Genomic DNA, 23,676 nt, shown 5'->3' on the forward strand with positions numbered 1-23,676 from the left:
ACCTTCGTTCATATTCGCTTTCTTTCATCTTACTTTCCACCCTCTCCTAACAATTATTTCTAAGTGCAACTGGAAAGTTTTCCTCCTGTTACACATTTAAAACCTTTTTGCTCTCTGTTTCCCCTCAGCACTGAATTTTCTCGCGGGTCCCAGCGCTTGGCCTTTGGCCTAAATTTTATATTCCACTCCATTGTCGCCAAGACTTTGTTATAGATCTTTAGAGGACTTTGTATCTGGAGGTACTGGTCTTTGCCGAATGGTAATCCTGTGAAGTTCTTCAAAACATTTAGTTCATTAAAGTAATAGCAGGTGATGTGAAACATCGCCCCGAGTTTCTTTTTAGAATTGTGGGGGTGGCGGGCTTGGCCCGTTAGTGTACCTCACGCGGTGCACTGTAGGCATTACTTCAGGGTCTGAGCAGGGTCCTTTCAGCCCCTCGTTGCGACCCTCTTCATTTTATGTTTCTTCCATCTTGTTTCCCACCCTCTTCTAAAAACTGTTTCAACATTATTTACAGCGCTGAATAACCTCCTACTAGGTCTCGGTGCTCGGCCTTTGGCCTAAAGGTGATATTCCTAATCCAAATTATGCAGGCATCTGCAAAAATCTTATTTGACGTCATATAAAGCATGTATTAAAAAAAGAAGAAATGTTGAGTTGGGTGGAGCAGAATATGATAAAAACACGCTTAATTCTTCTTCTTCTTCTAACAGGTCCTGTGAATTCTTTCGTGACCCCAGCGAGCCGAGTGTGAATGGCGGTAGAGGGCAGGCGGGCAACATTTCCTGAACCGAGCAATCCTGATTCCTGATTGTCTCAAGTGCAGGTATTGTCATATGTGCGTTAAATTTGACACCATTATCTATTATTTTGATTGCATATTTGTTTTGCTTTAGTTGTTTCAACTCTTTCAGGTTAGTGAATAGGTCTCATTGCTCTCTGATTTTCTTGTATTAGTTAAGAATTATTTTCTTTTATTTATGTTTAAGGGTTTTGTGATCTTCGAATTTATTAATTTGTTTTGTTCTTGCACTGAAAACTGAAGTGACGTGAATGAGGTTATTGTACTAGAGCAGCGGTCGCCAACCTCTTGAACTTCATGGACCACTAATGTATAATATTAAATTTGGCAGACCACTAATATAAAAAATGGTAAATACGTTTATATAATAATAATGAGAAAACTTTTATTTTATTAATATGAAATGCACCTATTAAATATAACAAAAGTTATAGTTTAATTATTACAAAGTTTAAAATTTGAAGTTTGTTTACGTATTACACATTTTAGTGTGATATTTGTTCCTGCTTGTTTGAAATAAGTTTGTTGATTTTTGGCTCCAATGACGTTACCACAAGACGGAGAGCTTTTATTATTTGAAGCCAAGATCCAAATTTGTAATGCAAAATCGTCCTAAAATGCTAAAGCTAGCATTCAGAATGCTGAATTGGCAACACGGGGCTCTCTGTCTTCTGCGCAATTTGTATCAGGGTTTCGGGACGACGATTAAGAAAACATAAAAATTGAAATAATGTCCCAGTTTTTCTGCGGACCATCCAAGTGTTTTCACGGACCACCGGTTAGCGACCGCTGCTTCAGAGACTAACGCTCATGCGGTCACTTTCATTGTTAACTTTTAAAAGTTTTGCCTGGCATTCTTCCTCTTCCTCCTCCTCCTTCCGTCATATGTTGCTTATAGGTTCCCCGATGTTTATCAGAAAGTGAAATGGTGTGGAAGACTGTGCTTTGAATCAACATTATCATTTAGCGATGTCTTTCTCTAGTAGTCTCTTGTAAGGTGAAGGTATAGAAGAAGGAACATTGTTAAGTTCATTGACCAAACGGGAGATGGCTGGAGGTAGTACTCCATTTCAGATGGAAGCATTCGCTAGTAGTCATCCATTGCAGTAGTGATTGAACTTGGTGAATATATTACTGCCTGGCATTTATTGGTTGTTACCTATCCATATAGAAAGCTAACCTAACGTTTCCTAGCTCACTCATCGTTTTTCTCATGTTTTTATGGTTAGTCAACCCAAGCCATTCTGGTAATGGTTGCCTGGTTCCTCTGTCTTTGAAACTTTTTGGTTGGGTGTACTACCAGTTCTGGGGATTTAGAGCCTTGTATGAGGATGAAAATTGCTTTCTCTTCAGAGTTCTCGTATATAACGCTTTTTTAAAGTCTGGCAATATTTTGAGACACGGCGAAATATTAATGGGTATAAATATATGAAATTAATAATGTCATAGGATTTTGTTTATAAAGTTGTAGAAATGTGACTGATTAGGTATAGCTGTCATTAACACAATTTTATACACATACGCGTTGTAGCAAAAGCGTAAATGTCGTCGACACAGATAAAGAACAGAGAGAGAGAGAGAGAGAGAGAGAGTCGTACACGTATTAAAGACTGAAGACGTCACTACAAAACTGAGAGAGAGAGAGAGAGAGAAAGAGTTCAAAGCAATCTGAGGTAATGTGCTCCGTAGAAATCTCCTGGAAGTGCTATGATCCCGAAACGATCCCAGGTTGATCAACTCCATCTAACTTTAATAGTGTCATTCCAATGACGCCGTCCTTACAGAATATCAATGGGACTAAGATAGAGTAAAGTAGGTAGTGGGGCGAATGTGGGCTTTCTTTCGTGGGACTTTCGGGTGGGGAATCGTCAGCTCGAGTACTGGAATGACGTACGTAAGGTGACATCGAGATGGTTGTGGTTTGTCTGGACATCGCTTGCTGCGTATATAAAAACCTTCGAGGGCAGTTTAATATTGGTTATTTTGAGTTCAAATTTGGGACACTTGTCGAATAATCCGTAAAGATTTTATATAAAATTAAAATTTGAACTCTTTTTCACAATTGAAAATTTTATAGCACCCCAAAGTAAAAAAAAAATCAGACTATTTACATTTTTTGAGAAGTAAACGATAAATAAAAATCTCCAGGGGGGGGGGGGGGGGGTTGGTAGTGCCATCAGTGTAGCTCATTCAGTGCACGATAGGAATTACTTAAGGTTCTTCGCAGCATGCCTTCGGCTCCTATCTGAACCCATTTCATTCCTTTTACTGTACCTCCGTTCATATTCTCTTTCTTTCATCTTACTTTTCACCATTTAACAATTGTTTCATAGTGCAACTGCGAGGCTTACTTTCTGTTACGCCGTCCAAACCTTTACTCTCAGTTTCCCTTTCAGCGCTGAATGACTTCATAGATCCCAGTGCTTGGTATCAGACCTAAATCTCATATTCCAATCCCGACAACGAAAACTGCTGAGTTTAAACGCGTCAATGACACTGGTATAGCAGTTGCTAAAACATTATTTCTTCTTTGAGGTTATTTTGATATTTCTTAAGTCAGTTTCTCTATTAACCTACTTATTTCACCAGACTACATTGGCTTAAACTCTCGTGTGAAATGCTTACAGGCATTATGTAGTATTTTCGCAGACTCGGGGAGTAAGCCTACAGACTACTTTGTTGTTGTTGTTGTTTTTGTTGGGGGTTAGGAAAGGTCTATGGAAGAGCCTAAAAAGGTCTGGAAAAGGTGTTTTGCGTTGAGATAAAGATACAGGAATTTTAGGATAGTATATTTGTGATTTATTTATCAGAATGAAAATGTACAAAGCAAATAATGTGCACGTTAAACAGCACATGAAAAATATGATTAAAATATTAGCATATTTATTTTAATTTTCGTGGGTGAAACAAGGCTCTATTTGACAGTAGATTTTAGCACGTTTTAATTTGCGCTAAAAGTTAAGGATATAATGTTTACAACTTATGTGTGAGGGGAAAATCTTGCACGTATTCCGAGTAAGTTGGAGGTCGGATCACGCATTGTTGTCTTGTTGTCAGGAAATACTCCTCGTTTGGGGTAATGACTTAATGCTGTAAATGTTTCGTGCTATATATATATATATATATATATATATATATATTATATATATTATATATATATATATTATATACTCATAACACACACACATATACATCCATACATATATATATATATATATAATATATATATATATATATATATATATATAAATATATATATAGATATATATATATATATATATTATATATATATACTTCATAACCACACACACTAACATATATAATATTATATATAATATATATTATATTATATTATATAAATATTTATAAAATATATATACCACGCCCACACATATATAATATATAATATATAATACATATACATACATATATATACATATATATACATATATATACATACCATATATCTATATATATATATAAATATATATATATATATATATATATATATATATCGCACACACCATATACCATATATACATATATTATACATCTATATATATATATATATATTATATATATATATCATTATATATAATATAGATATATATATACGCATTAACCTACAAATGTCCTGTAACATCTAATTCTCTCTACCTCGGAATTAATATATTTTCATATATGTTAACTGAAGGAGAATTTTCAGTTGATAATAATTTCGTCGGCTCCCGGGCGCGAAACCCGGGAGCCGACGAAATTATTATCAACTGAAAATTCTCCTTCAGTTAACATATATGAAAATATATTAATTCCGAGGTAGAGAGAATTAGATGTTACAGGACATTTGTAGCTCAATACGTATAAATAGATCACGTAAGGCAATAATGAATTCATGAGCACATGTTTCACTAAAAGAAATATTGTGAATAACACCGGGAACGAACTCTGTCTCCCAAGTGATAGGGCAAGGCCGAGGTTCGTTTCCGGTGTGAGTCGGAAATTTATTTCTGTGAAATACGTACTCATGAGTTCATCATCTCCATCACGTCTCCCAATGGAGTGATTCGGATGAAATGGTGCGACCGATTCGCTGACGGGTCGGGAAGTTGGGTCAAATTCGCTGGTATGTCGGTCTTCAGAAGCTTGGCATGGAAAAACCTGGCTTGGACCATTTTAGGTTCCAGCTTCTTCCAGGACTTGGTAAATCCGTCTTTACCGCCTTGGGCCGTCTTTCGGGAGACCGAGGTTCGTTCCTGGTGTGAGTCAGATGAATATGTATATATATTATTAATCTCGTGTGTTCATTTTCCTCCGTGGCATTACCTTTATATATATATATATATATATATATATATATATATATATATATATATATATATATATATATATGATATAGATATACTCGTATACGTATATATGTGTGTGTATGTATATGGGGTTTTCTACTTACACATTGACGTTTTATATTTCAAATATTGATCTACAAATTTCGTTCCATATCAGATTCACTCACTTCAGAGTAACATAACCCAAAGGGGAATTTATAAGTGATAAGTGATTCATCGTTAGGGAAGCTCCAACCCCCGAATGTTTGGGAAGCGATGACGTTTCAGTGATGGTATACTATAGTGGGTTGATACTGACTCTTGTTAGACACATTGCCTTCGAATACAGGTTTTTGTACTTAGAATCAATGTCGACTTAAAAGGTGTATAGATTTCAAACCATTCGGTGGTTCAAGTCAATTGGTAACGAATCGCTTATCATTTATAAATTGACCTTCGGGTTATGTTATTCCAAGGTTGAGTAAATTCGATATTGAACGTTTGTAGCTTAATGTTTATGGAAATATATATATATATATATAATATATATATATATATATATATATATATATAATATATTATCATATATATATATATATATATAGATATAATTATATATATATATACATACAAAATATATATACATACATATGTACATCGCGGACACATAGTACTTTCATATTTTTCGGTTGTCGCGAGGTACCTCTCTTTAATTGGCTTCTTTGCATTGACTGTGCAAATTCCTTTATCATTCGCTGATATTAATTTTGGAGCCTCGGTAGTTGGAATTCTTAGCAGTATGTTAAAGAAGGCAAGTTAACAGTAAAAGAAAAGAAAAAATTATGGCTCTTTATAATAAAAGAGTTGTCTTATCCATATATTTCTTTGATCGATTAAAGTAATATCGATCGACTTATGTAATGTTTTGATCACTCATTTAATGCTGGTTTAAATATGCATTGTGTTAATTTTTAGCAGAATGTTTGAAAAATGGAATAAAAAAAATAAAAGCTAATGATTTAAGCTGACGTTGGAATAATGAAATTATCTATACTTCAGTGTAACAAAAATTACTTTCTGTTGGTAAACCAAGAGTCATAAATCTTAGTGGATCAGTCAAAGTTTCGATAAATTGAATTGTCATGTTCTTTGGCAGCCATTACTTAAAACATATTACCGCAATTATTACCACACGGGTTTACTATGTGATACTATATTTACTATTAAATTAATTTATTATTATACATGTATATATACAATATGTAGTATATATGAATACACACACACACACGCACACACACACACACACATATATATATTATAATATAATATATATATATATATATATATAAATATATATACATACATAAAGGACAATTTATTAAACTGGTAATTTACATCATTCAAAGTATGGGGTAGGGCCAGAAGACCAGTTCTACTTTTACATAAATTTTTACCCCCACAAAAAAACACTTGAGCTTAAGCAATTGTGTAACAAAAGTCTACACAAAAAGTTCATAGAGTATAAGCATTAGGCGCGTAGTCACTGAGAGATGGCTTAACTGCGATCGGAATGCCAAACCTTAAGAATATATTTACACATTACATTTTATATGTATGCTTATGACAGCTTATAATAAGCAAAAACTTACGGTGAGACCAAAAACATAACATGATGAACAATGTTTTTGAGAGTAAATGGAAAAAGTTGTATGTGGCGTATTTAGTAAAAAAAATATAGACATAAAATAGAGATGTCAAGGGGAAATTTAAAGCATAAGTGTTTTGGAAGGCAATTTAAATTATAATTTGTTGAGAGGTTCATTTTATGATGGAAGAAAAAATAGAAAAAGATAGATAGTAGATATGAGAGGGACTGTCATGGAGTATAAATGAGTGCATATTAAACAAGGAGTTTCACAGACGTGTGTCTTTCCAGTAGAATGATGAGAGAAGCCAAGGGAAGGTCAGGAAAAATGGGTGGAAGTTTCTGGGATACGAGAGGGACTGTGGTCGAGTGTGGAGTGAATGGTGTTTGCAGATGGTGCGGTGTTAATTGACGGTAATGAAGAGAAATGTGAAGAGTGAAAGTGCAAAGCTATGATTATAATACTAAATCTTGAAAAATGGAGTTATCAATATTTGGATAAAAGTGGAAGGTTTCGAGTCGTTGAGGTGTATAGGAGTAAATATAAATGATGATAATGGTAAGATTACAGAAAAGTGAAGCAAGGAAGTTAGCGGGAGCTCTGTAATTTTTTGGAAATTAAGCTCCAGGCGTTGACTCCAAATGAAATAGGTAAATTGCTTTTGTCGTTCACTTCAATTTTATAAATCAAAATTAGGGTATAACCCTTCAGCTGGTGCCAGGCCCAAACCTGGGTAAAATGAGAGGATAAAGTTTGTCAGTAAGACTAACAAAAATTGTATAAGTAACGCTGCTGTGGAATAGAAATGAGTTTTACGAATAAAATGTTCCCATGTTATGTATACAGGGTGTGCAAAGAATCCTTGGGAAAAATATAGTTAAGGAAACCCATTAAAAGAAAATGCATTGAGTGTAGGAACAATAGTAAGAATGAACTGTAATATGGAATATTGAACATGTGTATTGACTCTTAGATACAAATATTGGTTAGAATACGGAAGAATTGGCATACTGATCTAAGATGGAATGAGGAAGAATTTGGTTGAGATTGGAAGAATAATTGAAAGGACGATGGGAAAATTATTGGACCTAGAAAAGGCTTGATGCATTTCCTTGGTAAGTCCAGCATAAATGACAGACCAAAAGCTGAGAAGCAAGAATTCAGGAAAGGTTATCACATGAAATGACAGAAATACTGGAGACAAGATGCTTGGATGGACATGCTACGACAGACGTACCTATTTGGTTTTGTGGATGTGATGGGAGAAGACAGAACCACATATGAAACCAGGAAGGAGTTTTGAGTTAAACCTTAAGGCGTTCGAGAGAGGACCTGGATAGGCAGAATTTAGCTAAGGGTATTCCATCAAATTACTATTATCCGTTTAGTATCGACGGATCCTTTCCAGTTGGGTGATAATTGTGTAAATATTTTGTCCAGAGTTTTAAGTCTTCTATTTTAAAGACTGGAATGAACAAGATACGTTCATAATTTAATATATTTTCGTAATCTGTAACATGAAAAGTAATTTTGTGTGCAAATGACTTCGTCAACGACATAAAAAAATTCATATTTCCTTACAGATTAACTCTAAAAATTTCAGTTCTGCATTTAGTCAACCAATACAAGAAGAATTAATGTATTATGTTTTTGTGAATCAATTTTATTTTACCTTACGTAAAGAGTTTATAGAATTTAGACCCGGTATTCAAGAAAGCACTTGCATTGAAATGAGTCCTTTACTTGGTTCATTTTCCAATAATATGTTTTGATATAATTTGAAGAAGATCAAAGTGTGGATTTTATAGAATAGCCTTTGCAATTGAAAAATTATTTCCAGTTGTTATTATTTTTTCACTCAATAATTCAACCGCCCTTTGTATCCGTGCTCTAGCATGTACTCAGAAGCTTATGCAAAAAAGATAGAGGCAGTATACTCTAGAGATGCTCCTGCCTCTCCCTCAACTACAAGAGGCTGTCAGAAAAGAGAATGCTGTACGCTTTCAAGGTATTTATTTATTTATATCTCATGTCTTGTGTACTGACATTTACTTATATGCAGTCTTTCTTTTCTGCGTGTTTCTTTGTATAAAACAACGATGCTACTTTGAATGACCTTGAATGATATATATGCCTAAATGTACCAAATACTACTACTATATTATTATTAACAAAAATGTGAAGAAAAAAGAGACAATTCTAGATTCAATTTTGGGTCTATTTTTGTTCTTCTCTCGTCCTTTAAAGACAGTAATGTCCAGAAAGCGCTTTCCATTAAGTTCAAGATTAGTCACAAATATTTATGACATTGAATGGAAAAATAAGCGGTGGTTTGGTGTAAGGAGGTTTTTATATAAAGGACTATCGTAGGTGTTTACTTTGTGAGTTCAAAAAGGAAAATCTTCATTCCTTCTAATTGTATTAGTTTAATTGAAATATAGAACCAGGGTTAGCAGAATGTTTAGGCAAGTTGGAAATGCTTTATATAAATATTATGGGATCGTTGTTTGTCGAATTTTAAGTTAGATTATAATTGGTCAGGTTGGTTGAAACGACTTGTAAAATGAATGAGGACAGAAGTAATAGCAGCCTGTGGCAAAAATAAGTGTTTGAAGTTAGTGTTGTGGATGTACTGAGTGAAGGGGTTAGAAATGAAAATCTGTGGGAATTATTATATACATATGATCTGATGATTACAAGAGAGATTGGAGTATAATTGCAAAGAAGGATAAGAGAGAGGCTGGAATCTCGTGAATGGGGTGCTGTGAAAGTAAATGTAAATGTGAGTAAAAGTAAGGTTATGAAGCCACCGAGCAGAGAGGAGATAGGCTACTTAGGCAAGCTAGAGGAGGCCTAGATCTAAATCACGAAGAGAATTTCAAGTACTTAGGATCTGCTTTAAGCGAGGAGGGAGGGTGTCAAGCAGAAGTTCAAAACAGGATAAATGCAGCCTGGGGGATATAGAGGGTACTGCATGATAAAAGCTTGCCAGATGAACTTCAAACCAGGATCTATCTATAAAAGCAGATGCGCAGGATACAACGATTTATATTAGCCTAGGTTAGCATTTTGAGAAAGTTGAAGGTTAACTTTAAATAATAATAATAATAATAATAATAATAATAATAATAATAATAATAATAATAATAATAATAATAATGCGTTAATCCGGTTGCAGACATCAGTAATCAATAAATATGGCAATGCTATGAATGCTCCGCTATTCAGGATAATAGTCCTAATTGCAAGAGCGGTAACTGAAGTGAATCGTGTCAGCCTAATCCCAGTGGGACACCGCCCCGTAGCGGGGTAGTGCCGCCAGTGCACCTCATGCGGTACATTGTAGGCATTACTTAAGGTTCTTTGCAGTGTCCCTTCGGCCCCTAGCTGCAACCCCTTTAGATCGTTTTACTATACCTTCTTTCATAATCTCTTTCTTCCATCTTACTTTCCTCCCTCTCCCAACAATTGATTCATAGTGATGTTGTGAGGTTTTCCTCCTGTTACACCTTTGAAACCTTTTGCTGTCAATTTCCCTTTCAGCGCTGAATAACCTATAGGCTCCACCACTTAACCTTTGGCCTGAATTCTATTCATCTCAATTCAATCCAGTGGGACACCGGACCTTCCCTTTTAACGCAGGAAGTTTTGAATCGTAATCACTGTTCCATTGACGCAGTAACCAGATCAAAAGTGTTTGCGATGCTGTCTCTCAATGACAAAATTTGCATATGCAAATTTGTTAGATGAACAAAATTCGTCTTTTTCACGCGAGGGGTGAGAAAATCAAAGGCGCCAGCTGTTGCAATAAAAAAAAATAACCTGCAAGTATGAGAATATTATTAATCGTCGTATTTTGATCGTGCTCATAAAAAGAACACGCTACACTATTCGTTTTTAAGTCGAGTTATCTTATTAAATGGTCTATTATTCAATTGAAGTCATCAACACCACTGTGTCTGCACGCATCCAAGTATACAGATCCGAAAAAAAAAAAAAACTGGAGGGCTTCGCTAAAGAGGATGCCCTTTTGTTTAGGTCTCGTCTCGCAGTTTCTTAAGACATCGCATCGGTTCACCAGATAGGAGGGGGAGGCTGAAATCGTGACTGGGGGACTTGAGTCTTTGTTTACACTTACGTACATCGTATGTTGACGTGGGAATAAGGAATACTCGATCATGGTATTGGAAAAATCCACAAACATTGATAACTTACGCTGTGACGTCACCCCTCACCTTCTATTTTCGAGACTCTGTTCTGTAGATCTGAAAGAGAGAAAATGAATTAGAATGTGTTGTTCACAAATATAGCTAATTTAGGGGTTTTCATTACTTTCATACACACACATGTATAATGTAAATAAATACACGAATATATATTAATTGATATAATATACCAAAATAATTATTTCATTCATATACATTTATATGTAGAACACACACACACATATATATAGAATATTATATATACTATATTTTATATATATATATATATATATATATATATATTATATATATATATATATATATGTTTGTGTATTTTATATATATATATATATATTATATATATATATATATATTTTATTTTTTATTTAATATTATAATTTAATTTTATATTTATATAATATATATATCTATATATTTATATTTATTTTATATTTATATTTATATATATATATATATATATATATATATATATATATATATATATATATATATATATATTTATACGTAGAATATATCTCAATTAACATCCAATTCACGATATCTTGGGAATAACTTACCCCTAAAGTGACTTATAATTGATAAGTGTTTTTTCCCCAAACTCTTATGAGAAGTTTGAGAGCAATGGAAAAATTCTTATGATAGTATTGATACACATGTAATCTGGAGGGTGATGGATACGTATGATGAACACAAAATGTTGAATGATAAAAATTTGGATGATGAAAGTGAAACTTTTTACAATCCCCAAGTGTGAGAGTGACTGGCTTGGTGTGAAAGTGGGTCAGACACACTTGTATTTTTAGGTCACCAGTGATACCCCCATATCTTTATGAATGGGGTGATGAGTGAGAGAAGTCAATGAAAAGACAAGGTATTGAATGCAGAGTTGTGAGAACAGAAGGGGTCATGAATAGAGTGAGGGTGGCAAGAGAAATAGTGTTGATTAGAGATGATAATGAGAAAGTGAAGGAGTTCGAATGAGTGTACAAAAGGGAAGTTAAAAGTAAACTGGACACTGCTAAATGCTGCGGTGAATGCCATTATGAATGGTGGATGAATGGAAGCGGCTGAAGTCATGAATGACAGTAGCATTAGACGTGAAGGGAAGCAGGGTGTAGGGAAAAAATGTAGAAAAGATAAAGAGTTCCAAATGAAGCCAAAGTTGGTAGGTGGAGAGATTGTTGATCTAACTTCCCATTATGGGAATGTGTTGATGCTAAGTTAATGAAAAGGAATAGTTGAAGCTGTTTGTGTAATGTATATGCAGCAGGAGGCAGTGAAAGGTTGAGGTATGTAAACATGTGAATTTGTGAAATATTTAGCACATGGACCCCCTAGGGGGTTAGTGCCGTCAGTACCCCTTACGTGGTGTATTGTGTGCATTACTAAAGGTTCTTTGCAGCCTCCCTTCGACCCCTAGCTGCAACCCCTTTTATTTCTTTTACTGTACCTCCATTCATATCTGTCTTCATCTTGCTATCCGCCCTCTCCTAGCAATCATATCGTAGTGCAACTGCCAGGTTTTCCTAGTGTTACACCCTTCAGACCTACCTACTCGCCATTCCCCTTTCAGCGCAGAATGACCTCATAGGTCCCAGTGCTTGGCCTTTGGCCTAAATTCTATATTCCATTACTATCCTTAGCACACGGAGCAGTGTTTTGAGGTGTTCAAGTGTTGTGGAGAGAAAGGAAGATCATAGATTTATGGAAGGAGTATAATTGTGATGTATTGTTAGGAAGGAGGAGGGCAAGCCTTAAAAAGTTCTGGATAGCTGAAGTGGAAGTGGCACTGGAATAAAATGCGCTAACATCCGGGAAGAAAGTCTGAGGAAGGTAGAATTTAATGCACAGTTAGTGTAGAAGATTTAGGCACGCTGCTGACGAGCCTTGCTTGTAGGTATATGATGTGTGACTAATCTTGTGAAAGTTTCAGAAATATGAGCTCATTCTAAACGTAACGGTATTGATATTGTCATGGTTTTTTCCCCTGAAGCCACAGCCTGTTGAAGAAAGTAACTTAATGAATGTTTTTATGTTTTGTATAATAATTATATATAGCTTCTGATCAGAAATACACATTATTAATACCTTGTTTTCTCTACATTTTAATACTTTTAAAAATGTGAAAATCTTGGAATCCTAATAAATGAAGGTAGTTGTAGCATAGTGAGTAGAGAGTAGAGAGCGTAACCACACGCGTTCAAATACACACACACACACACACACACACACACACACACACACACACACACATATATATATATATATATATATATATATATATATATATTTATCATATATTTATATATATATATATGTATATATAATCTTTTTCGTAAGCAGAAAGTACCGCTTAATATCGAAGCCTAAAATGAATTGTCATTGAATAGCCATTCTACACCGGCCAGGATTCAGACCGGTGCCCTTTGTTGTAGCTACAGTAATAGATAATAGACCTATCCATTCGGCTATCACGAGAGCTTAAAAAAATCACGTGCATTTAATTTAATAAGATTTATGCTTATATATACATAAATAAGTATATAGTTATATATATTCATATACACAGTGTGTATGTATGTATGTATATATATATATGTGTATATATAATATATATATATATATATATATATATATATATACATATATGAGGTTTATCAGATGTCTGAAAATGGGTTTGCATTTGCAGATGCGGATATCAATTTTTTTTAAATTTGCGGATGCGGATATTTGCTGACCAAACCCTCGTGGATGCGAATATTTTACAAATCTAGATCATTTAGATATATTTAATTGTTAAGGACGACTTTCAGCCTCATAATTCAACATTTTGTATTTACTAATTGAAAGTCGAATCATAAGTGATAGATACTCATTAATGTGCTTGTATACTTTTATATGAAAGTACAAACAGAAACATCGATACACGAACGTTTTAGTTATCTTGGCACGAGGTCATTTCGTGCTCATTGCTTAATAAGGGTAACAAAAATCAAAACCATTCTTAGCATGAGAGAGAGAGAGAGAGAGAGAGAGAGAGAGAGAGAGAGCGCTTCCTAAAATCTGCAATACTCTGCCTTTATGGTTACAACTGTTGTAAATAAAATGAAATTACTAAAAACAAATGTGCTTTAAAACAAATATGCTATAACAGAGCTACTTATAAAGTATATACTGTATGAAATGTGTAATTGTATACCATGTATTCCGTATAATGAATAATGAAACGAAAAAGCCAAATTTAGAAAAGAAAAAAGCTGATACTTTCTGCTACAATGTATGTAGGTATATATATGAACAACTGAACACTGAGTCAGGGTAATATCCGCAGTCTCAAACTGCGGATGCAGATGCGGATGTTGCTTGCAGTGCTAATGCGGATGTTAAGAAATTGGGAATGCGGATGTGGATTTATTAAAAATGCGGATATCCGATACATATATATATATCTGTGTGTGTGTGTGTAAGAAATCCCGTGGGAAGGAGCATATTTTCTGAACATTTCATGCATGCAAGTCAGTTTATTTCATGTAAAATTTATTGGTTATTTAGAAATATTTATATTTGTTATTTCTTGTTATTTATATGTAAGTAAACAGGATGAGCCAGATAAGCAAGTGCAATGCATGTTTATATGAAGTTTTCAGTAAATTACGGGATTAAATAAACATTTTCTTTGCCCAACTAACGTCCTGTTTATCATGGTCGGTCTGATATGAATTCGTGGGCTTTTGAATATTTCAAGTCAAATAGTCTTCCATTTATAATCTTTTAAGTCATACTAACCGCAAGTAATTTCCAGCAATTGTAGACACCATTTCAGTCAGTTCTGAAGTCATTTTCCTAAAGTTCTGACAGACTGTCATGGCATTTCCGCCAGGTCTTTCGTCATATTTTGAAGAAATGGGTTAAACAATGCTGTGTCGCAGACGACAATCATTCCCTTTACGCTAACTGGAGACAGGAAGGGGGCGAGATCTAGACAAATTTAGGACAAGGTGAATTCAACAAATTGTAGGTTTCTGCCACGTGCCAATCAGGCTCCTTTGGATTACGTGTATTATGTTGTGTGGAAATACCTCACAAGGGGTTGCGAATATTGCATTCTAAGTAGTATTGCAAAGAACGCTCTTTCAATCGACATTATTTTATTTTGTTTGTTTGATTTTTAATGTAAAAACTCTCGTGTTTACGAAATGTGTTCACGAGAACATCAAGGGATTAATTAATTCAGTCTTTTGCTCTTTTTTCTCGATTCTTTCACCCTTTGATTCTTTGATTTGTGGATTAAAACCTTTTTTCTCTGTTTTCTTCATTGCTACCAGTAATTTTTTTAAACACTGTAATTGCCTTATTCATTATTAGGCATGTAGAGATGTCGTCCCCAAAGGAATGTAGCCGTTTTATCATTAATTTGAGAGAATATTTGTTTTCCACTGAATATTAATTTTTTTTATTGTCAGCTTGATATTTTCAGCTTTTATTTTTTTCAAAGGTATTGCATATTTTTGGTAATTTTCAAGGTAGTCGAAGACTTTTCGGCCCATGAAATTGTAATGGACTCCCGTTAGAAATAATAATAATAATAATAATAATAATAATAATAATAATAATAATAATAATAATATAATAAAATAATAATAATAATAATCATAATAATAATAATAAGTAATAATAATACTAATAAATAATAATATAATAATAATAATAAGTCTTTTTAAGTTCTAAGGTTATGTTTGATACTGGTGACAAGAAGATGAAATCGTTAAGTTATGGAAAAAGTATAAAAAAAACACGCAAAATATCACGGATACAAAATCCGTCCACTTCTTTTAGCATAGTTCATCGTGAACTCGTCTACTGTAATTCTTAAATTAACAGAATGACTGGATATATTCTTCTTTATGTGAACATAATAGCCATTGTTGAATTTGAGTTTCAGTCTCCGTAGGGGGTTAGTGCCTTCAGTGCACCTCACGCAGTGCACTGTAGGCATAACTTAAGGTTCTTTGCAGCGTCCCTTCGGCCTCTTAACTGCAACCCCTTTCATTCCTTTTGCTTGTACCTCCGTTCATATTAACTTTCTTTCGCCTTACTTTCCACCTTCTCCAAAAAAATGTGGTTTCATAATGTAACTTCTTTGAGGTTTTTTCCTCCTGTTTCCGAAATCTTCTTTACTCTCAATTTCCCTTTCAGCGCTGAATGACCTCATGGGTCCTAGCGATTGGCTTTTGACCTTAATTTTATAATCCAATTCCCACTTCGGCAACATCGCCAAAACATGAGAAACTTCATTTTGCAGCCTCATACTTAGTACATGACTTGCGATTTTGTGAAGAATTATAAAGCAAAGCTTTTTTTTTTTTTTTTTTTTTTTATTGGTTTTTATCTTCAGGTGACGTTGAATAGCCAGTGAACTTTATAGAGCGTAGGGATTAGATGGATTTTAAGGATTCAGAATGACTCAAATTATTTGATTATATTGGAACCTATGATTTATACTAGGATCTCTCCGCCCTTCAATGACGTACTTTTATTTCGTTTACTTATTTTCAGGTATCGATCACTACTTCTGCCACTCCAGTATGACAGTTTTTTCTTCAATGAACCAACCCTCTCGGGCCGAATGGCATTTTCCTTGTCATTTTGACCTCTAACAATTCATATTTTAGATTCAGTTAAGAGAAACAAATCATGAACAGAGTGCAAGATAGGGAGGAGCAGGAAAATCTTGGTTAACAATACCAAAGGAAGTATTCAGTAATAGATTAAGCGAATCTTTATAATTATCAGTATTATTATTAGTAGTATAGTACAAGACATGTTTATATAATTATTGTTGTTGTGCTAATAGCATAAAATTACTATCTGTGAAGACTAATAATTATTGTCTCTTACTGTTCCGTTACCGTGGAAATGTATATCACACACACACACACACACACACACACACACACACACACACACACACATATATATATATATATATATATATATATATATATATATATATATATATATATATATAAATGACACGTGCATGTAGCTGTACTGTACTTTTTGATAATACATGCATACTAACATACTTGTAGGCGTCCATTTTTATATTTAAAGCCAAACAAACGAATACAGCCAAATATAAAATACAAATCTGAGTGGACTTCATATAGAGTACGAACATATCCAAACATACTAGAAATGATCCTAATCAACTTGAGATCTATATTGAAGTGGAAGAGGGGCCGTTGGGGAAAAGCACTTCCCCCATGAGGGTCAGAGTCCTCGCCGGGAACAGCGCAAAGCATTCAAGATTATTAAAAGATAAGAGCGAAGTCTCGTCAGATGACCGCGAAGATACTATATAGTCTTGTAGGGGGCCTGGGGTTGCCTGGTCGTGCAATGGTTTAAGCTCATTTGCTTCCTCGCTTATGGTTCAACCACGGTCCAGATAGAGTATCTGGACCGTGGGTTCAACAAGCCCTTTCTTTGGTATCCTTACAGTATTTCCGCATTAAAATCAAATGAGGTTTTGAAGTAGGCTGCAAAATTAAGTACGTAAATCAAATCGCGCTAAGAAAAATATGCGTGCATTATATTTGTATCTGTAGTATAGACTTTTAATAGCTAGAATGACATATCTAAACATAAACTGTTTTGTGCATAACGTATGTGGACTTGAACTGTTTGGGTGTATGCATGAACTTATCACTACAAACCCTTTCTCCAAGGTGGACGTAAATGAAGAACCTTGTATAATAGGCTTGAAGTGATAAAGTATCAAAAGAACTGCGCGGAAGTCAGTCAGTTAAAACGTCATTGTGGCTGTTGAAGTTAATACATCCTGTGCAAGTGACCAGTAGATTATCTTTCTCATATATATATATATATATATTATATAATATATATATATATATATATAATATAGTATATATACTATATATGTATATATATATATATATATATATATATATATCATAGTATATTATATATATATATATATATATATATATGTATATTATATAATATACACCTATATATATATATATATATATGTAGTATATTATATATAGATAATTATACATATATATATATACATTATATATTATATATATTGTATATTATATGGTATTATTAATATATATGGTACATTAATTAATACAGATATTATATATTACATATTACATATATTATTCATATAAAATATATGATATATATACATATATATATATATTATATATATATATTATACTATATATATATATAATACATATATAGATATATTATATATATATATATATATATACATATATATATATACATACATATATATATAATATATATATATATATATGATATATATATATATATAAAAAGCGAATACATAGGAAAATATAGCCAAAAATCCTAGACAATGTCATAGTAAAGACGAAAGCGCTTGGATTTCTGCCCATTATTTTCCTGTGGTTATATATATATATATATATATAATATATATATATATATATATATATATATATATATATGTGTGTGTGTGTGTGTGTGTGTGTGTGTGTGTATGTATGTATGTATATATATATATTTATAAGTGATGAACAGTGAACCACTGCTACTAAAAGGAAGGAAGCTCCGAGACAAGGCAAAAATGACTGCCGTCGTTTAGCCAACGAGCGGAGCGGAATTTGATTATGGAGCAAATTTAAACGACTTAGGCTCCCGCTGTTTCTATTTCAACATATGCCGAGAATTAAATAACTGGCAGGACCCAGCTGTGGTCAGTCGTAACGCAGATGCATTTTCCCTAGATGTTAAATAAAGTATGTCTTAGTTTAACCAGACCACTAGCCGATTAACGACCTTCCTAGGCCTGGCCCCAAGGATTAGATATTTTTGCGTGGCTAGGAACCAATTGGTTACCAAGCAACGGGACCTACAGGTTATTATGGGATCCGAACCACATTATATCGAGAAAAGAATTTCTAATCACCAGAAATAAAACCAGCGTGGAATCGAACCCGGACTACCGAACTGGTAGGCAGCCGAGTACCGGAACCTTTCCCTTAGAAAGTGGGCGTCATATCTTAATAACTAACCACCACAGAATTTTATTGAAAATAATCTCATTATGTATCCCACACCCAAATTACCCTCACGCTAGTAAACTAACCTAACATAACCTAACCAAACCTAACCTAGCCTAACCTAAGGGTATGGCCCCTCCCCCCCAAAAATAAAAACGGGGCTGGTGCAATACTAGCATACATCTCAGGAATTTGCAACTCCAGTGGATGAGGGCATAGGGCTAGCTTGTCCATGCCTAACGACTTGCTGCTGAAAATATCTTGTTCTAGATTCATAGATACTCGCTTTTCTAACCAGAGAACCTGGGTCTGAATCTTTGAGGAGGTTCAAGCGACTATGTAATTTGAACATGTCCTGTTATACCCTATTGTACATGCTGACCTAAGCAGCAAATTATTACATGTGATGCATCTAGAATCGAGATAAGTATTTGAACATCTCCCTTATTTCAAAATAACTGCGAACTCAAGAAAAATATCAAGACGACTTTCATGATGAACTTCCAAATTCTAGAAGCTAGCACCGCAATCCTTGTCCATGAAAGAGAGGTCAGTTGAACGTCAGTTTTAGAAGTGCTCTGAATATTAAACATACAGCGTTCTACCATAATTCAAACCACCGACCAAGGGGGTTTGAATATAGATTATATATATATATATATAATATATATATATATATATATATGTGTGTGTGTGTGTGTGTGTGTGTGTGTGTGTGTGTGTGTGTGATGAACAGTGTAATATACATATATATATATGTATGTATATGTATTTATAAATTAAACAACAAATAATATAGTTTACTATCGAGTTTCTTTATACTTTGGGAATAGCTTACGCATATAAAAAGTTAATAGTTAATAGGTGCTTCAAATCTTTGCTGGGACGAATTTGGGCATAGCATTTGCGAATATAAAAAAGTCACGACTTTATAAATGACAAAAATTCACACACAAATATGCATGTTTATATATATATATATATATATATATATATATATATATATATATATATATATATATATATATAAAATACATGTGCTAGACATAGAGTGTCCTTAATGGAATGCCAAGTTACAAGAAATGATGAGGACAATGGATTGCGAAGTTTTACGATACTACAATAATATTATTGCTGTCTTTATTTCGATTTTCATCGATATAAAGACACCAATAGTACACGTATAGTTGAAGTCTCTAAGCCTCATGATTGCTTACCAGAATACACTATAAATTGATATTAGTGAGTTAATTCTACTCTATTCTGTTTATTTTCAAGTTTGTTTAATTGCTTATATTCTGTATCCACCTACTAATGATTTTAAATATGAGAACAAAATATTTTTCCCTCCAAAAAATGTTTTACGTTTTAATGACGCATTCTCGTATTTCAGTCACAATTGGTCGTGGTTAGTGCTTCTATTAAGAAACCTTATGTTGGATTTCTTACATGGACTAACCTAATAAATGATTACGTTTAAGTCAGTTTTGTTGAAATATATATATATATATATATATATATATATATATATATATATATATATAATTTTTTTTTTTTTCATCGAGAAAATTGGAAACTGACATTACCGTTAACCTGACGATAAGATGTTGATGTTTATTTGGTTTCCGTTTATTGATTATATCTTTATTTGTTTCTTTTGCCATTGATTATATAAACGTTTTCTACTTTTCTTGTTCACTTGGAATGGTTTGGGTCTATCGGAATAATTCGAATACGAAGGCTTCTTTTGGATTAAAAAAAAAAAAAAATAGTGTTTTCCGATGAGACGCGTATTCAGTATTCTGATATAAATTACAGAGCTCTTGAATACTAGTGAAACAGAGTAAAATAAAAGGACATTTTCATTTTAACGTTTAAATGGATTTATACAGGTTTGTCTTAGATTTTTTAGCATATGGTATGTAATACTGTCGCAAAATTCTTGATATATCGCACATAGACCGACATTATTTGCTGTCAGTATTAAACATATCTGAAGAACACATGCATATATATATATATAATATATATATATATATATATATATATATATGTGTGTTTTTTTTTTTTCGGAGAGTTTTCGGCGCTTATATATATATATATATATATATATATATATATATATATATATATATATATATATATAATACTATATACACACGCACACATATAATCAATTTTATTTTGCCCTGGTTAGAAGCATGACGACAGATTTCCTACCAAGACAAGTCAGCACCGAACATTTATCGTCAGATATTTAACGCATGACAGTTGAGCGCTTGGACACTTCAACACTGATTTGTAGTGTGCCGAATATCAAATACGAGATAATGTACAACGCAAGAACAGTTCAGTGCCAGATGTTCACCACGTGACAATATTATTCGACGGGAGGACTATTCTTCACCGTAAACCCAGCGGTGAATATTCAGCGACCAAAAGTTTAGCGCAATAACCATTTATGCGCGGAATATTGACGCGGTAGCTCAATCCCAAGCTAATTCAGCGGTTACCGTTAGGCAAAGGATTGCAAGGATAAGGAACGTTACTTTTATGCCGTATTCAGCGACCCTCCGTTGTTCGTCTGGTGCCGCTTTAAGAGTGTTTCCTACCGATCATTTTGCGCTTTACTGTGTATCCCACCACCACAATTTTGTATCCTGTACTATCTAACGTAAGGGGAAAAGCAAAAACGGAAGGATGATTACCATTTACTGTTGTATTATAAAATCCCGAGACTACATCTTGCATGTGTTGTGTAAGTCCTTTAAGAATATGAACAAAATGTCGAAATGGCTGAAATATATTTACAAAACCTTCGAGCTAGGCATTCTGGTGATGAGTTGTCAAGTTATCTAGTTATCTTGATAGAATGATAGTTTCGAGATATTTTTGGCAGTTTGGTATTTGTCAGGATTTTTTTCAGTTTGGTGGTGAGTTGTCACTTCATCTAAAAATAGATGTGTAGTTATCTAGATAGATAGTTTCGAGCAATTTCTGGCAGTTTGGTGTTTTTCGGCAATTTGGCTTGGTAGAATGCACACTAAAATAGATAAATTCAAAGGTAGGACACAAAGCCTGGTTGGACACATGCTAAAGTAATACCGTTCGTCTTAACTTGTTTGTTTCTATAGCAGTATACTCTTTCGCAAGGTATTTGATCAAAGCAAGGACGAAGGCAAACTAAAATTGCTGTGCGCATAGTTTACTTGCTAAGTGAAAAGTCATGGCTTTTGAATAAAGGCAAATGTCTCGTTTGTAACAAACATCATTTAGTAGTTGAATGTTATGCATAAGACGTAGTTAGACGGAATATCTTAAACTGTACGTGTAGAAGGATTAAATAAGACAGGATATACATGCAAAATGATGCTTGTATATTTTGTACGAAACGATTATGAAGCCGCTGTTTTTTTTAATGGGTCGGTCATTACCGCGTAGCATTTCTCCGAAGAGACCATCGTTCAAGAAAAACTTGTAATTGTGGAAGAATCAAGCATTACCATTATGGCTAACATCTTCATGATTTTTTCATCATTATTATCAGTAACGTTATTATTGTTACTGCTGTCGTTGTCCCAGCCTTTTTAGTTTTGTGTGTGTGTTTTTTAAGTTGTAATACCAGATATTAGGTCGTATCCAGCGTCATGCATGACTTGAGGAGACAGAAATTGCTCAAGTGACCAGTTTTGACTAAATACAGGCTCTCAATACACCCAAATTTAGGCTTTCCTGGGTCTAAGGAAATTTCCAATATGCCATTTAAATGACACTCGAAAGTTTTCCAAATGTTTTCTAATGAGGCAGATTTATATCTTTGAGTTCGTTTTTCTTTGGACATCGAATTATTGGATCTTTCCTAGGCAGTGACCCCCAAGGGTTTTATGGGTTCGTTATCTATATTTCTTTGGGGTCATTATCTTTATGATATTTACAGTCTTTTGTTTACGTTTTTACGGTCATCCCCAACGGGCCTGTACTAAATAAAGTCTAAAGTGAGAGTATAGTATGTAGATCTTGGTAATAAACACACCGCAAAGGTGGCTACATACCCTGTTAAAACCCGGGGGTGTCATTATCTAGGAAAGATCCGAATTATATTCAAATTTCTAGCACAATTATGTCTATTCCATAATCTAAATAAATCTAGAGAAACGTAATAACAAAGTAGTCTGAGTGGGTTATTAGAAAATAATGTAATTCCAACGAAAGCCAGTTTATTACTTTGTTCCGCAGGCTGAAATACCTTTTGCGTTGCGGAAAAAAGATGTTTTTGTTATTATTTGTTTGTTTATTTTTGCTGTCTTGAAGACCCAGTGCAGCATCTAGCGCGGCTTTCAGTGGTCTCTTATTACTCGTACCTCTGTTAACTCACTCTCTCTCTCTCCAGATGTGAACTGTAATGGTTGTTTCTTTTTACCCCTGAATCTCTCATAGATTTATGACGAAACTACGCTTTCACCCTATTAAGATATTTATCCATCGCGATTTTTGTATTCTTGATTTATTTCCTGTCCGCTAGTTAGTACTTTTCACCTCATTCGACACTCTTTATGTAATTTCTCGTGGATGAGTCAAAGAGGTGGATGTGGGAAT

The 23,676-nt window shown here is 33.8% G+C and overlaps 1 protein-coding gene and 1 long non-coding RNA gene across 3 annotated transcripts in view; one reads left to right on the forward strand and one right to left on the reverse strand.

The window, feature by feature from the left end:
- Positions 1-23,676, reverse strand: part of LOC135217874 (latent-transforming growth factor beta-binding protein 4-like) — a 50,346-nt gene that overhangs the window by 15,342 nt on the left and 11,328 nt on the right. For both annotated transcript variants that reach the window (XM_064253896.1, XM_064253895.1), the window contains one exon: positions 11,012-11,041. In XM_064253896.1, the coding sequence (XP_064109966.1) occupies positions 11,012-11,041 (30 nt within the window). The remainder of the gene's footprint in view (positions 1-11,011; positions 11,042-23,676) is intronic.
- Positions 1-23,676, forward strand: part of LOC135217875 (uncharacterized) — a 92,672-nt gene that overhangs the window by 12,035 nt on the left and 56,961 nt on the right. The window contains exon 2 of the long non-coding RNA XR_010315218.1: positions 714-826. This is a non-coding gene — a long non-coding RNA (uncharacterized LOC135217875). The remainder of the gene's footprint in view (positions 1-713; positions 827-23,676) is intronic.

This window comes from Macrobrachium nipponense, chromosome 9 (assembly GCF_015104395.2).
Source record: "Macrobrachium nipponense isolate FS-2020 chromosome 9, ASM1510439v2, whole genome shotgun sequence".
Taxonomy (NCBI): domain Eukaryota; kingdom Metazoa; phylum Arthropoda; class Malacostraca; order Decapoda; family Palaemonidae; genus Macrobrachium; species Macrobrachium nipponense.